This window comes from Brachyistius frenatus, unplaced genomic scaffold, assembly GCF_029030835.1.
Source record: "Brachyistius frenatus isolate BFR_SWC_R1_liver_20210118 unplaced genomic scaffold, ASM2903083v1 Contig_10, whole genome shotgun sequence".
In the NCBI taxonomy this organism is placed as follows: Eukaryota; Metazoa; Chordata; class Actinopteri; family Embiotocidae; genus Brachyistius; species Brachyistius frenatus.
In genome coordinates, this window is record NW_027210609.1 from 24,050 (window position 1) to 40,631 (window position 16,582).

Below are 16,582 nucleotides of genomic sequence, written 5' to 3' on the forward strand. Positions count from 1 at the left end.
TACAAACATTGGTAGAACATTAAGTTTATCAGCAGCCCTGTTACTGAGGTCGCCAGGAACCTGAGTGCAACTTATACGCATATAAGGCAATTTGGGGGGAGGGGGGTAAATTGTTTATGTTAATCACTGAGTTATTATTAGTGCTTCATCAACAACACTAATAAGATAAAGATGGAAAATCTCACCTCTTGTGAACTTTGTTGTGAGTTCCTGGATGACTGAGAGGTCCCCTGTGAATTCTCAGGCCAGAACTGAGACCCAAACAAGAGCTGAGAGTCGGTTAAAGTCGAGTAGCCGCTGGTCGCCACATTTCTGCTCATGGTCTTGTCCCCACAAGATCTGAATGATAATGATAGCGACACCACGTTTAACCTAACTATTTTCAGATTTGAAAATAACAACAGCAGCCTCATGTACGCGCGGTAGGCGAAAGACATTAGGTAGAAGTGTCATTATTAAGCGAACCACCTGCTTCCGGTTGGGATGCCCAGCATTTCCTTCATATTCCTGATATGATTCATCGCTTTTGGTTGCCTGTATGTGAAAAGAAAAAGTTAGGCACAGTTTAATTTAGCTATAAATCATCATAACAGCATCAGTACGATAGCTGACAGAGGCGTTGGAGGCTGGTTGGAGTTAGCAAATATTAAGGCTTCATTAGCTAACAATTTACTGCTAGAAAAGGTAACTAAACACTTACAACAGGGCTAGTCAACTTAAGTTTTGTAGTTTTGTGTTATTAAAGTAGCTCACAGCTTACACAGACATAACGAAGGGGCGACAGGAGGAACTCTGCAGGCTCATGAGCTTTTAAATTTCCCGCCGTTCGAGCTGTCAGAACGAGGCTACGCTGCATTCACGGGCCGTCGGAAAAGTCACTATCCGACGTAATAAGGGCCGGAACGAAACATCGATCAAAGCCTGTTCGCGTCTAAAGCAAATCCTCAGGTGCCGCAGGAGTTTGGGGTTTAAAAGCAACAGAATTGACAAATCAAGACAATCGTGAAGCGGTCCGTTATATCCAGGGTGCACCTGACTAAGTGTAACATTTACTGACTGTAAACTGAATTCGTGGCCGCAATCAGTGCATCAATCAGTGCATCAATATGTTATTGTGACCGCTGTGAAAAGCTCAAATGTCCACGGTATAAAAAGGTACCATTAACGTGCTATTATTTTTCATATAGTCTATATACAATAGATTGGGTGTATTATTGTCGTGAACGATAGAGCCAAGCCGGCAAAAAAAAAAATATATATAGCTTATGTTAAATTTAGAAATTCATATTGCACTTACATTAACTTCAGAAGTACACTGGCGTTTAATATTTGCTACTTTCTTTTATTTTATACGTTTCATCAAAAACATTTCAGATGTGCAGAATCTCCTGAACATTTCTGAATGAAAGAAAATGCAAACCACAACACCCAATACTTACATATCTTAATGTAACGTGTACATTTAAATATTACAAAGGGATAGGAGATTTTGTTGTTGTTGTTGTTGTTGTTGTTCACTCATTCGTTCTTTCATTCATTGAACCATTTTTCTTAGAAAAAAAAAAAAAAAAAGAATCACAGAAGCAGCCTGCGCTCTTTTCTGACATTTATTTTGAAAAGCCTAGCCGGAAGTGCGCGCGCGCCACATGAAAGCAAGTAGCTGTGATGAGCTACCGGCTGCAGGATTACCTCTCTGAGGCTGAACCGCTGAGGTGTGTTGATGACAAACCTACCCGCAAATATATAAGTGACAGTGCGGCGGTCGGCTGTTAAACCACACCTACAGGAGTCTGGTCCAGGCCGAAGCCTGGTGTGTGGTGGGTTTTTTTGGGGAGGGGGGGGGACTGGTGAGTTCACTTTGTTTTTGTGTCTCCACATCAATGATCGTATAGCAAGCAGGCTCCTGATTCTGTGAACATTGTTCGATAATCTGAAACAGACTTAAAACCGATGAGCAGATCTTCCTCTCCAACGCTGACATCGGTGTTTTAGTCCTGACTGACTGCCACCCGCCATCACGGTACAACTTCTTCTTAGTGACAGGTGCTAGCTAGCTGATCACTCAAGTCACGTTAGCTCGTTGCATGGTATTTATTTTATTTTATTTTTATTTTTTTTAATGCATTGGATATGTTGCTTTACCTGCTTTAGTTATTTCTTTGCGTTTAAAATGTAAGAGTTGAAGAAACGAGCTGTTTGTTAGTATTTAAACTGATTGTGGGTGATTTTGGTGTCACAACACAGTATACGCTATTTTATGAAGTTCAATCCTGCTTCTGGCTGCTCTTCTTCTTTCTTTCTGGTTTTTTTTTTCCTTCTTCTTTTCTAAATGTAACCTCAGTCAATCGTATTGTGATTTTAAATGAAGGTAGTTAATCGGCTTTGTGTTTGGAAGAGACACGTTCCCCTAAAACTGTTTTCTGATGTGGGGAGTGGTGCTGGAAACAACGATGATTTTCATTATTGATTAATCTGTGAATTATTTCCTCTCCTAATGTCAACGTGTTAGAAAATAGGGATAAATGTCCACCATTGTTTCCCAAAGCCGATGATGCAGCTTAAAATATGTCGTTTTGTCCCGACCAAAAGCCCACGACCAAAAGATATTCAGTTCATTATCAATGAGGACTAAAGGAACCAGAAATTATTCATATTGACTAAACTGGAATAAGTGATGTTAGAAATCGTTCAACAAAAAATGGCTCAAAACAATCAATCAATTATCCAATTAGTTTTTTGTTGACCACAAATGTAGGATAGACTAATTGTTGCAGCAAAACTTGTAAATGGACACTAGATTCGGGATATGTTCTTTTACACAGACAACAATACAATCTTTAAGATGTGTTACAAATACCCAAACAGTACGTCTTTGACACAATTTAAGGGATATAAATATAATAATTGTTTTGCAAACACAAGAAATAAGAAAATAATGTTAAATTAATTCGTCTAATATGAGCATTATGATGCTAACTTTCATTACATCACCACAAGGACAATACAAGCCCTAATTATTTTTTAGTTTTGTTTTCAAAATAAACACCAAGCCCTCGAAGGCAAATACTGTCCTGAAATGTATTTAAAGATTTCTTGTTATCTTGATTTTAAAGTGTGTATAACTCTTGTTGTATATGATAGAAGTCTCATCATTCTGGATATTGAAAGCTCGTGTTTCATTTGATCATTCTGTTTTTTTGTTTTTTTTTCCTGTGGGATTAGAGGGGTTATGTGTCCTACTCTGTGAACAGTCAAAGAGATTGATGCATATCTAATTCAAGTCTCTTTCATCTCCAAGGGTTCGAACATGGCTCTGTCCTTCCTTTTGGTCTTGGCTGCCACTGTGATTCTAATAAGACCAGAGACTCCTGTAACTAAGGTAGAAAATGGATGTTACCTCGCTGAAGGGCCAGCGAGTGCTTTGTTCGGGTTACACCGTTTTGTTAATCTATGCATGCCGCTTTTGTTTACAGGCCCTACATCAGAACTCACTGGAGTGCTGTGGCGAGAAACCGAGAGTGAACAATTCATGCTCAAATGACACTCACTGTGAACCAGGTAACGTGGAGGTTTTTAAAGACTTAACTCTGACTTATCAGCAATAGTTTATCAGTGTGAAAGGATGTTGTGCCCATAACGCACAGAGCAGAGCCTCCCGACTTCACACGCCCGTTTTCCACCGAGGCAGTTTTAGGGCTGATTTGGATCTAAAAGCAATATTTCTTGTTTTGACAGCAAAAGGAACTGGCTCTTGGACAGGATAGTGTCCCCAACACTTAGCTGGTCTAGAGCCAGAAGCTGGGGGGGCAGGACTCCCATGACCATGGCCATTGAATAAAATAACCACAGCTTCAGCATGGATGATAAATCTAATAAAGCCTGTGGAGGAGACAATCATGCACTGTGATCTAAAACAAACTCAGTATAATCGTTGTTGTTATGCTTGGAGTTAGTGCTAGTGTTGCTGGGGCTGTATTGGCATACACAGTGGTGTAATGAAATGGCTCTTTAGCCTGTGGAACAGCAAATTGTTGTTGTTTTTTGTTTCCAAGTTAAACCAACTTCATCTTGGCACAAACATCCGTCCAGAACCAGAACTCGGTTTGCATTGGTACAAAGAGGGTAACTGTCAAGTTACATTTAGTTAAGTTCAATTTGATTTGATCTATATAGTGCCAAATCACAACATAAGTCATCTCAGGGAACTTTGTCAGGTTGAGACCTTGCAATATTACAGAGAGCAATAAGCAGCATGTGGTGACAGCGGGGAGGAAAAACTTCCTTTTAACAGGAAGAAACCCACAATAGGCTCAGAGGTGGGCAGCCAGAAGGGAAAATAAAGGATTTATTTTATGTAACATCATGCCCTGTCATGTCTTTTATAGTTTATTTTGGGGAACAAAATGTAAAAACAGCATCATTTCATCCATATCTCTTCTACCTTGTAGTAGTAATTATTGCAGGATTGAATGAGCATTTTGTTCTTACAATGATATCAAAGGTTAAAAATGGCAAATGTGAAATTTGTTGTTCTCTTGAATTCTTTAGGATGCTTCTTGCGTGTCCTTGAGAACAGCAACACTGTCTGCATATTCTGTGACTCAGCAGCTGTGGATATAGAGAACATAACAGTCTGCACCTACAGTAAGGATGTTCAACTATTTACTGTTTTTAACTAGTTAAAAATCTAAATGTTGAATCGCATTTTTTTTAACTTGACCCTGTTTTGTGCTCTCCAGACTACACAGTGGAGCGTAAAAATCATACAACTGTAACTACTGTCATTCCTAAAATTGGTAAGAAGGTCTAGAATAACTACAAACTATGTTCACTATATACAGCATTTATTCCTTGTTTTTCTTAAATGTGTCCACAAGTCTGATTTAGTAGAGAAAAACCCTCCTTTTTACCAAATGTTTTGAACGTTTCAGTTTTTACTCTTCGCTTTTTAGGGTATAATGCGAGGGGTGATCAAAAAATAATTAAGAAACTGCTCCTGACACTGAGTGCAGCACAGTGACGTGCACAGAGCAGGGGGAAGCTATCGCCGAGTTGGTACCTCGCGTTACGTTGCTTGAGCCACATCAGCACCTGAGAGTTAAACGCGTTTCGTGACCACTGGTACTTGTGCATTTGCGATGCCAACATCAACCTGAAGCTCGAGCACATCACACTATTTTTTTTCCATATTTTTGGGGAACTGAAAGAAGGGAGTCGAATCCGGTGAGTAGGTGGAGTGGGGAGGAACGATCGTGTTGTTTTCAAGTCACTGTGAGTAGGCGTGTTGTCATGTTGGAGAACCAAAGTGCCCTCGTGCCACAGTTCAGGTCATTTGAATTGAATGTTTTCTCTCGGACAACTCAGAACGTCGCAGTAAAAGTCTGTGTTGACAGTCCGGCCCTGGGGGAGGAATTCACCATGCGCAACTCTGCGAATGTCAAAAGAAAATCCACCTGGTTGCACTCCTGACCTGTTGCGCCATACTGCAATACTGCTTTATTGCAGGAGGCTTTCTGAAGCATTCAAAGGATCCCCCTGCCGATATTCAGAGTTTGACACAAACCTTGTTGTGCGTTCTCTGCTCAAGTTTCAGGTCCATGATGAAATTGCAAATGTGCACAGAACAGTGGTCGCAAAAACACCTGTAACTCGGGTGCAATTTAACGTTGACTACTGACTCATAGAAGATGAGGCTACCCCCTGCTTCGTGCACGTCCTTGTGCTGTGCTCTGTTCGTGCACAACGGGAGCAGTCTCGGAACATTTGAGTTGCTCTTTGTATAGTCATCATTTATTTAAAGAAGCTTGAAGTCGAGAGGAGACAAGATTACTTTCTCTGTCCATTTGTAGTAACAAAGCTGTATGATGTTTTGGTAAATGTCTGCAGATGTTTGCCATTATTTCTCAATCATGTCCCGTTTTGTGCTGTGTGTCTGATGCAGGAGGCCCAGGAGTGGCAGCCTCCCTTCTTCTGGGAACGCTGTTGATCAGCCTGTTCCTGATTCTCTCTGTTGCCTCCTTTTTCTACCTCAAACGTTCTAACCGGCTCCCAAGCATCTTCTACCGCCGCAACAAGGGTGAGCGCCGCACAGCAAATATAGTATAGTATATAGAAATATAGTGACGCTCCACTGCTGCTGTGGATTTCAAGAAGGTGCTTTTATTTTGCTATTAAATTCCCTTTATAATAAAGAAAGGAAGGGTCAGATGGAAAATGCTATGTTGCTTTGATTCGGTGAAATTATGTTTGTGTCAAACACAAATGTAACATGGATTCTTACTTTTACAGCCTTCATATTCCAACCAAGTGAGACAGTAAGTCAGCTTTATTGTTTGTTCATAGCAAATCAAATAACATTTGGAGCTTTGTGTGGAGACTTTAAACCTTTTTGATGTCAACTCTGCAAAGATTGTATTTATGAATATATTAAAAAAAACTCATTCAACTTTGTTGTTTTCCCTTCTAGGCTGTCATGATCCCCTCCTCTTCAGGTAAGTCGACTACACAGTTGGCCTGTTTTGAAACTGTGTCGCTGACCTTGCAGAACCGGTTGTAGTATTATGTGAAGCTATTGAGCAATGCCTGCAGCATTTGGCCTTGTAGGTGAGGTGCGTTTTAGTTGTGAGGTAAGCACTGTTGCCGCAATGAAAGGCTTGTAAGTAGAAAAAGCTCATTTTGGCATAAAGCTGTTTTCAGCTGCGCAAAGAAGCTCTACGGGTGAAACATGCTAGGCGTAAAAATGTAATGTAATGCCTCTTGTTACTCGTCACAGATGATTGTGTGATTTTTGTATGTCTGTTGTCCTTTTGAAGTGAGGAAGCCGAGATATGTCAGAAGGGAGCGGCCCTCTGCAACATTGAACAGTGCCACCATCCCCACATCATCCACCACTGAAGAGTATAATGTGTAGGAGGAGTGGTGGGAGCTCTGGTGCAGGTAGGAGAGAAAGCTCAGGAACGATTTTCTCATCATGTGAAGGAAGACCAGCCGAGTCTTTATAAGGGCGGCCAAATGTAACTGAAGCTGCTTCTGCTGAATTCATCTCACTAGGGTTGTTACTTTTTTCTGTATTTAATCAGAGTTTGATATTGAAAAAGACCCCATTAACTAACCTGGCGCTCCAAATTATCTGTGATCAGTTCATTCTTTAAAAATGCACTAATGTCCCCAGGAAAATACTTTCAGCGTTCAGGTTTGTATTTTTATTTTTTTTATTTTTTGTGATGAAGTAGAATCACTCAGAACTCCTTAGTTTTTAGGTGGAAACACTGTTGATAAGCAGTTTTTATCTGCTGTTTAGTATTGTGCAAAATTTCAAGAAAGGGTTTCATTAATACGAGGGCCTTTCTATTAAAAAAAAATAGTTTGATAGATTTTGATGAGAAGATCGATACGACTTTCACATCCGTATGGTAAATATGAAGCGACAACCAGAGGTCGGTTAGTTTATTTCCCAAAGTGTCAAACTGTTCTTCTAAAGCAAACATGATTTTTTTTTTTTTTTTTTTTTTTAAAGGACAAAGTGACAGCCCTGATGGACATTTTATTTCCTAATCAGGATGTTTTTACACATGTGCTATTTATTTGTAACTGTGCACTGAGTTTTACAGCTTAGAATCAGGCCAACATAATAACTTTATGTGTCTAAAAGCATTAGTGTTCCTCTGGTGGACGTTTAAGGGAGAGTTCCTGTAGGCACCGTATGATTGTTTGTTTGCATTTTGTATTTTTATTGATGCTGGTGTATTTATTATTTTTGTGATCAGCCTGAGTTGAATGTATTTCACACGTCCAACAAATCATACATCAATCCATCATTTATTGCATTCCACGTGCAGACCGAGTTAGTCGAGGAAATGGGGAATTTGCAAAGAAAAATCTTTTTTTTTTTTTTTTTTTTTCATAGAAACTTCTGTGATCATTCTAAACCATTTAAAGTACTAATTTTGTTTCATAAAGTATAAATTCCAACAGACTTCTCTCTCAAAACCTAAAATTACTGAATCCTCGTGCACTTTATCTATCTGAGGATCAGCTAATGGTGGACCTTAATGTTTTTAACAGAAATACCCTAAATAACTTGTTGCCATCAGGTGTGATTGAGGTTTTTCTTGCTGTGTAGATGGCAACAATATAGTTGCATTATGAACATTACTTGACTACTATTAACTTTGCCAAATGTCTGAAGAAAATGGCTTTTACTGTGGGCCATTACTGTGCCATTACAAGCTTTAAATGCAACCTGGAAGCATTTAATCATGACATATCTGTGAAGAATTATTGGGTATTTTAATTGTATCCAGTGGCCTTTAGTGTATTTTTATTTGCTACATGGTATTTTATTCCTTTTTTTTTATCTTAAAAAAACTACAACTGTAAGAAAGTCAAAAAGGCAGCAATCATTCCATGAATATTCCCTTTTGCTTCTTGTGTTTACTGCTGTACAGACAAGCCTAAGCTGAATACATGTACATATTGTTTTATACAAATGATGTATTGCTTTTGTAATGATGTATATACTCTAGTTTCAGTGCCATGAAGAAAGTTCAGAAGATGTATGTATTGTTTGCAGAAATAAAGCACCTTTCCATTTATATAATTCTGCAGGCAGGTTTTTTTGGGGTTTTTTCTGTAACGCTTAAACTACAGATGAATCACAACAACAAAAAAAAGTCCACTATTAGTGACAAATATATAGCCATTCTACGGTGTAATAATTAAACTTGCACGTTCTACGGTCATTAAGGGAATCATTAATATGGTTCAATCCATTTAGCCATAAAATCCCCAACATTACAACCAGTATGGATTAACAAAACAAAGGGTATTTGGAGAGTGCAAACCTCCAACAAGGCCAACAGTGAATTCTTCTATGGGATTAAAATCTGTAACCACAACCACTTTATAGAGTATGTCTGGATGTACAGTATTTACAATTGTGGCAATCTTGCAATAGTTCCTGTTCTGTCCCTGAGAGCTCCACAATGACTGCTTATTGTATTAAGTTTGAGAAAGTACATCTTTATCTGTGAAGATTACTGTAAATGTGGACTGTGATATGAAGTCAGTGTATTTAAACAATGCCCTATGTTTTCACAGTAACTCTTCTGCTATCCACTGGATTTTAAAATGTAGGCTAAAGAAAGAGAAAAACAATTCATAGGTCTGCCCTGTAACTGAGATCTGCACCAATTTAATGGATTCCTCCTTCGTCCATACTACACCCTTCCGCAAAGTTAATCAACATTTTTTTGGGGGGGGGGAAATGGTCTTTAATATTTTTTAATGAATACATCTGTAAAATATTTATAATGGTAGAAAATATTTCACTGTCCTGTGTTCTTGTCATATTTTAGTCTAATAATGGGATCAATTATTAGGGCCCGAGCACCGAAGGTGCAAAATCCCTATTGTTATTATTATTATTAGGATTTGTATTTTGGGAACTGAAATGCCACACCTCTGGTACTGGAGGGAAGGACGTTTGCACCAGAAGCTACATGTGACAGGACATAGTACTCTATTTATAACAGCTGTGTGCAAGGACCCAGTCTGACATATACAAGGACAAATTAACATCATAGCTGAAATGTTCCAGCAGGAAAAAGTACCGACACCTTCAAACTGGCTGATTTGCCCCTCTGCAACAGGTAGGCTCGTGTTTGCTTCACTGGAAGACATCAACAGGAATGTACTGCGGCTGCACGCTTCATGTTGGGTTTGTAATTAGTGTTATTAGCACAAGACCTTTGATGACTTTGACATACAGCAGTTGAAAGACTTAAATAAGAACGTCTGTTATGCTGAGGATGAAAAATTTGTCCTAATGACATTTTATCCTGGAGCTTAAATAATATTGCAGAAAATATGTTGAACAAATTTATGATATAAGCAACACTTTAAGGAATTATTTTGCTATTTACAATGATTTGAATGTGTATGTCATATTATAGGCTGTCACTGTATATTATGCAACTTGACTATGTTTACTAAACGAAAAGCAAGCTAGGGAGTATGTTTGTTAAGCTGATATATTGTAGCCTACTCTTGACATTGGACAGCTGATTTTCTCATAACAGATCACATGACCTGTTTTCTAAGCGCAGGGCTGTGGAGTATTTTAGGGTCTGTTGGAGCTTGTGACCGAGGTCCTCTGCTGTTGCTTTGCCGCTCTGAGATCTCACTCAAACTTTTGAACTAATGAGGGTTTGCTTTCTGCACAAGTTTCCTAATGACCGGTGATTACAAGCAACATCAAGCTTGAGACAGACGAATGCCCCCGCTCTATATTTAGCTCTAGTGTGTTGACGTCCCAAATAACTCACCAAGGATACCAAGCATCGACTGTTACATCACATAAGGTCACTTTTGTTATAATCTGGACAGCAACACCTGTCTAAATGTATATATTCTCTTCTTTTTCCAGACTGAAGAGCAGAATGAGTATCAGAATGGATGATTTAGATCACAGCATTCGCATTTCAGAATATGACTGGACCAGCTTCTACGAGGAGAGTGAGGAGTGCGATCTGCTGCGGCCCTCGTTCGCCTGCCCTGACGACTGCAGCCTCAGCGATTCAGAGGATGTAGGAAACTCAAGTCTGGCTTTCAGGGATGGCCAGCAGGAGACACAACAGAGCCCCGATTTAAACAGGGTTGGAGCTGAAAGCAAAACTGAAGGATGGACTATTGAAGGAGAGAGCTGCAGAGGTTGTAAAAAGCTAGTGCAGCCAAACCCAGTTGGTACAAAAATACAAGTAGGTGATGTCACAAAAACAGCTGAAGTGGACAAAGAGACACGGTTGGACATACGTCCTGATCGTCCTGCAGGATATACCAACAACACTGAAAAGGTGCACATGAAGACTGCAGAAGAAATTACACAGGAGACAAGTGACAGTGTTACAAACTTGCTAAGAACTGAGCCACTAAATGTTCAGAGTTCAGAGGAATCAAGAGAGCTGACAAAAGGTGAAGAAGGACGAACAGGTAGCGACCTCAAACCCACCAGGAAACCTGACCCACTTTCTTGTAGCCAAACAGGATTGAATGTGAAGGATCCACACACAACAGAGAGGGCTGTATTCGAGGATGTAAGCAGTGTTGCCCCGAGAGCAGAGAAGGAGCGCTGGTTCGTGACAGTGGATGACAGTCGTGAACGACAGCGGCTCCGTGCCGCCTCCGTGAAAAAAAAACGAAGACAAAAAAAACTTTTTAAGGGAAGTCGGAGGTGCAGTCTCGGACAAGAAAACCCGCTGGAATATGAACTACAGTCAGAAATAAATGAAGATAAATATGAATCTGAGGGAGGAGGGGATACACAATCAAACCACAGCTTTGTCAAAAAATCCAAAGGGCTTCAAAGAATCATTTCAGATTCATCACAAATGTCTCTAACATCTGGTGAAGAAGATGATTCGTCAGAGAAACTGGCAATCGCTCGTTTACCCGAAGAAAATATCACTGAGCCAAGAAACAAACATGACCCAGGAGGCCCAGCATCCACAGCACGAGACACGTTTGCACCTTCAAAGTCGGAGAGTGTGGAGTCCGACGGGCTTGACGACAGTGCCGAGTTCCTCTCCATTCACAGTCATGATTCAGAAAGCTATTTGTCAGCAGTTGAATCAGTGGAGGGGCCTCAGCATCCTCCTGAAGATCAACTCATGGAAAACCAACAGTTGCACCGCTCACTGCCTCTGACATCTGACAGCCATCTGTTTGAGCTGAGTGAGAATACTGATGCTGACTGTAAAAGAGACAGACGCATGCGTTCTCGCGATAGTACTCTCTCCAGCAATGAGGCGGCTAATAACTGTGAAGGATACGAAAGCACCAGTGCTGACATTTTCCTGACAAGAGCTACAGAAAAGCCAGATGACAACTCCACGTGCGATAATGACACACACAGCACGATGCCCTGCATGCCCTCAGACACACCTGAACCCCATAAACATAACATTAATCCTCCAGCATCTGGTTGCTCTCTGGGAGATGAGCTCGGTCCTGTCCCCGATTTAACGGTAACACCTTGCCCTGCGGCCGAAAGCCCCGAAACATATGCCCACGCTGTGGGCCACACTCCACCTGTGTACGCCATTTCCGCTTTCTGGGACGAAATGGAAAAACTGACCATAAATGACATTCTGCAGCTCAGGATGGGTAGAAGCTCACCGCCCAGGGGAGTCCAAGAAACAGTGAGGCCAATTGTGGAAGGTTCCCCAACAAATCCCAGCCGTCCGGTCGACACCGCAGAGTGCGGTTTGTTTGACAGCGCTCTAATGGATACATCCGACACCGCAGACTCAGACTACTTCACACAGCCCGATGAATCCAAGCCGGATCGCTCCAGCTGTGAGTTTTCCACCTCCGATGTTGAAGAAGAATACTGGCAGTTCATTGGCACCAGTAGGAACCCCAGTCCTGATCCTCACAGCAAAAACCAACACGGGATGGGTGACTCTGCTTTCACATCGCATGAGGAGGAGTCCACAAGCTCTGAAGGGAAGGAGACGCCTGTGCCACCGGAGGACTTTGCAGGACAATGTTTTGATGATCAGGAGTCCCACACTTTGACCTTGAGCGAACTCACGTGGCCTACACGGATGACAAAAAGCAAAACTCTGCACAATGTACAATGTCTCAACACAGAGGCTTTATCTTTACCGCCTTTACGTAGTGATGACGAAAGTGGTCGGTTTCTCAGTCCGTCTCTGGAGGACACCACGGTTTTGAAAGTGAGTGACACCTTGGGGACATTAGTTCCTGCGTCTTTTCTGTCCAACACAGACTTACTGGATGCACATTGCCAAATATCTTTGCCGGTCCCGGAGGTGTTTGAATACTTTTTCACGGAGGATAAAGCAAACGCTGAATCCCGGTGTGTCACTGTCTATGATCCAGATGATTTCTCGGTGGCTCCGGTCTTTGACTACACATTTGATACCTTTTGGGATGAAACGTCATCCTTTTCTCTTCAGTGCAGTGAGCAGAGGCCCATCCCTATTTTCTCTTGCTCTCATCCTACCATCAGAGAGCTCGCATTCCCAAAACCGGACTATGTTTTCTTGAGTTCAAACTCTGAGGCAGTGGAGGACTTCTCTCCGATCAGAATCGTGTCTAATTCTTTTCTCCAGGCCGGCCAGCGCGGACCCGCAGCAGCTGTTGTTGCAGGATTTCGCAGTTGGAACAGTTTGCTGTCAATGAGAAAGATTCTCTTCTCCGACAAAGGGAGCATCTGGTGCAGAAGGTCTGGCGCCCGGATGTTCCCAGTCGAGGCGGAGACCATCTCGATCAGGAAGGAGGATCCAGCAGTAATGGTGCTCAGTGAGGCACGAGTCTGCCCAGCTTCCTCCCAGTTCTTCAGAGAGCTCGAAGAGCAGCAGAGGATTTTGGAGATTATACAGCCAACAAGTCAGTATGAGCTCTCACAACATCAGGAGACCAAACTGCAATGTATTAATACGTCCTTTTCATGCATCGTGATGTCTCCTTACAGAACGAGAGGGCATCTTCTCCACACTGAAGCAGTCAGATATGTGTTTGGTCTGCATTGCCTTTGCCTCCTGGGTATTAAAGTCCTCAGATCCAGAGACTGCTGATGCCTGGAAAGCAGGTATGAACTTCTTCCATCTGCATATTTATCTTGTTTTTCTGACAATCTGACTGAAACCTGTTGTATAAAATACAACATCAAAGGCCCTGAAAACATCTTTTCTCTATCAGCTTTCTACTGTGAGCAATGTGATCGTACAGGGACACCTTTTTCTAAGCCAGTTAAAAACAAAGTTTGGAATGATGCTTTCTCTTTTCTTTGTCCCTCATAAATAATAATGAAAATGAACTGAAAATGTAAGCGATTTTAACTTTTTTGTATTTTTTTTGCCTAGAATATTTTGTAAAAATTACAGCAAAAGACTTCACCTACGCATGTTTTCAGGGGCTTTAAGTATCGAACCTGAAGAGTCAACTGTGGTGACTTAAAGTCTAATTCAAAGTCATATTTATTGAAATCCTGTTCAGTTCTGCTAGCAAATGTGAGTGCCCTATCGGCTATCCAGTACCTGCGGCAGTATGTGAAGAAGAAGAATCCTCCTCCTCAAGATGAGCCCTGACATTGACACACAAAATAATTTCCAGACATTTTCACTCGGGTCCATTCATAAAATTGTATGTGCTGTATATACTATGCATTGTATATATACTATATATCTATATATAGTATATATACAATGCATCTACTGCTGGTACAATTTTAGGTATCATATAGTTCATTCCTCTGTGCCATAGAGCTCCATACAGATTAATAACATATCATGAGGTCACACTATTGAACTATGATTCGTGATGCTCCATCGTTACAATGAATTCTGTAGGAACGGTCATGTAAGCAAGTATGGTGCACCAAATCCCAGACAGAGCCACTATTGAATCCTGTTTAACTAACATTTACTAAAACCTAGTGTCTAGTTGTTAAAGTGAATTGTTCTTTGTAAAAAAAAAAAAGAAAAAAAAAAGAAGGCGGCATGTATAATGAAGACACATATGAAATATTTATGTGTGCAGTTGGCACAAACTGGAATAAGGTTGAGCGCAACAGAGCCGCAAGAGAAACTATCGCGAGACAGACTAATACATTCAGGATTTGTTAATATAGACTTTTCGCCAGCCTCATCCTATAAACCTTTTTTTTTAAGTTTTAAAAACTTTGGTGTATCACTTCTGGCACTTTGCGTGTATTTTAAGACAAAAAATGATTGATATGAGGACCACGCACACAAGCTATTTTTGTGTAGTGCACACCAGCTGTTTTGCGAGAGTCGCATTGTGCCTTAAAACAGGGTTTCGTACGTCATTGAGCTGCAATGGAGTTAAACTGTAATAGCAGCTTGTAGTGTTTGAACCGATGCCGAAGTGTATGTGGGATGACTGTGTAGATGATGGAAACGAGATGAAGGTGATGAGAGAAGCCTCAGAGCAAGTTGTGCTGTAGATATTGGTCTTGTCTGTATGTGCGGTAAGTCGTAGGAAAAGATTACGCTTCGACTAAAAGATGTTTTTGCTTGAGACCCCTCATCTTGAGCTGCCTGAGCTGCGAGTAGTTCAGAGTGATTTTCCAGTCTTACACCATTTCATTTGAACGATTCCATCCAGCCTGCAGGGGTAAAACTGTACAAGTGTTCAACAGGACAGTGAAGAGCAAAGATTAGCGACTAGTGGGGAGTAAAGATGATTTAGTTGATAATACTTTTTATTTTCTTTTTGCTTCCTACATCAGTTATCGACTCATAGCCCCTCAAATTAATCTCAGGACCTCTTGTGGGGGTCCCCGACCACCAGTTTGGGAACCAAACTAAAATGCTGTTTAGTCAAAGTGGCAGTGCAGCATCGTCTTTGATGGAACACAATTAAAGCTGCAGGATTTTCTAATTTGTAGCATTGACTGTTTATAAAACATCCAAATTGACATTTCTATTTGATCTCAAATGCTTTTAATGCTTTTAAGTGGAAGAATGTATCTGTTTTTGCCCGTATCAATGTTTAATGACTGTAAAGATCTACAAGCCAATGATTGTTATCAGAACACTTATTTCATGTCAAACAAGACTGTGGCTTCGTATGATTTCCCACGTGACCGATATTGTGCTTTAAGTGAATTAATGCAATAAAACCATAACGATTTGACTCACGTCTGCCCAAGTTGATGAGTGCTGGAAACAGCAGTGCCAGAAGAAAAAGTGCAGGTATATTCTCAGACACTCAATGGCCAGTTTGTAGCCACAGCTAGCCAAAACGAATGCTGTCTGCTCTTAGTTTTTTTATTTTTTATTAATCCTTCCTTAATGAGTCCCTTTAACATCACTCCGAATTTTGTAATTAATTTTGCAATTAACGATGTTTAATTTTGTAAATACTTTGCTCCAAAATTGCAATGGAATTTGCTAAGTTTTTTTTGCAGTAAAATTGCAGGACTTGGCAAAAATTGCAAATTGAAGAGAATAGCATTTAAAAAAAAAAATAAAAAAAAATGATCCAATAATGAAATAGTGATGTAATCATTTCCAATACTCTTGTTTCTGAACTTATAGAACCATAGGCTCAAAGTTACAAAAAAATAATAAAGGTGACGTAGTTTTACGAAACAGTTGGTGAGTATAACATGGACTACGTAGCTTCCATTTTCTGTATAATAAATACTTAAAAATGCTTTTTAAAATAACATTATTTCAACACATATTGTATACACAAAAACAAAGTTAAATCTTTGAAAATGTAGGAGTGTATAAAACTATTTAACTGAAATCTAATCCTAATGATAAAACCAGATTTCCAGGGTTTTTTCAGTCAACCGGGACACACGTGGTTTGTTTTGAAGATGAGAGGAGAGGAGAGGTTGGAGATGTTGGCTGACTGTAAATGAGGAGTTATATTTGTTAATAAAGCTAAAGTTTTGTTTGAAAAAGCTTACTTTGTGCTGTAATGCCTTCACCATCTATTGATTACTAGGAATTGCGGCAATTTTGCAAAAGTGAAAGTTCATGCAACTACTGAGAAGATTGGTTGAATATGCATTCATTATTGC

At 40.4% G+C, this 16,582-nt stretch overlaps 2 protein-coding genes across 4 annotated transcripts; both read left to right on the forward strand.

The window, feature by feature from the left end:
- Window positions 1–1,638: 1,638 nt before the first annotated feature.
- Window positions 1,639–8,741, forward strand: cunh1orf159 (chromosome unknown C1orf159 homolog). 3 transcript variants are annotated; one of them, XM_069690631.1, is made up of 9 exons: window positions 1,639–1,712; window positions 3,299–3,379; window positions 3,474–3,558; window positions 4,549–4,644; window positions 4,740–4,796; window positions 5,942–6,076; window positions 6,289–6,314; window positions 6,467–6,491; window positions 6,813–8,741. In XM_069690631.1, the coding sequence occupies exons 2-9, from the start codon at window positions 3,308–3,310 to the stop codon at window positions 6,908–6,910; spliced, it is 594 nt and encodes a 197-aa protein (XP_069546732.1). In that variant the 5' UTR covers window positions 1,639–1,712; window positions 3,299–3,307; the 3' UTR covers window positions 6,911–8,741. The 3 variants fall into 3 exon arrangements, with proteins under 3 accessions (XP_069546732.1, XP_069546731.1, XP_069546730.1); XM_069690630.1 differs by having other exon boundaries at window positions 1,656–2,020; XM_069690629.1 differs by lacking the exon at window positions 1,639–1,712 and adding an exon at window positions 2,044–2,087.
- Window positions 8,742–9,521: 780 nt separating this feature from the next.
- On the forward strand, window positions 9,522–16,462 carry perm1b (PPARGC1 and ESRR induced regulator, muscle 1b). Its single transcript, XM_069690633.1, has 4 exons — window positions 9,522–9,650; window positions 10,427–13,413; window positions 13,499–13,615; window positions 14,023–16,462. Exons 2-4 carry the CDS (start codon window positions 10,440–10,442, stop codon window positions 14,112–14,114), a joined length of 3,183 nt encoding a protein of 1,060 aa, XP_069546734.1. The 5' UTR covers window positions 9,522–9,650; window positions 10,427–10,439; the 3' UTR covers window positions 14,115–16,462.
- The last annotated feature ends 120 nt before the right edge of the window (window positions 16,463–16,582 follow it).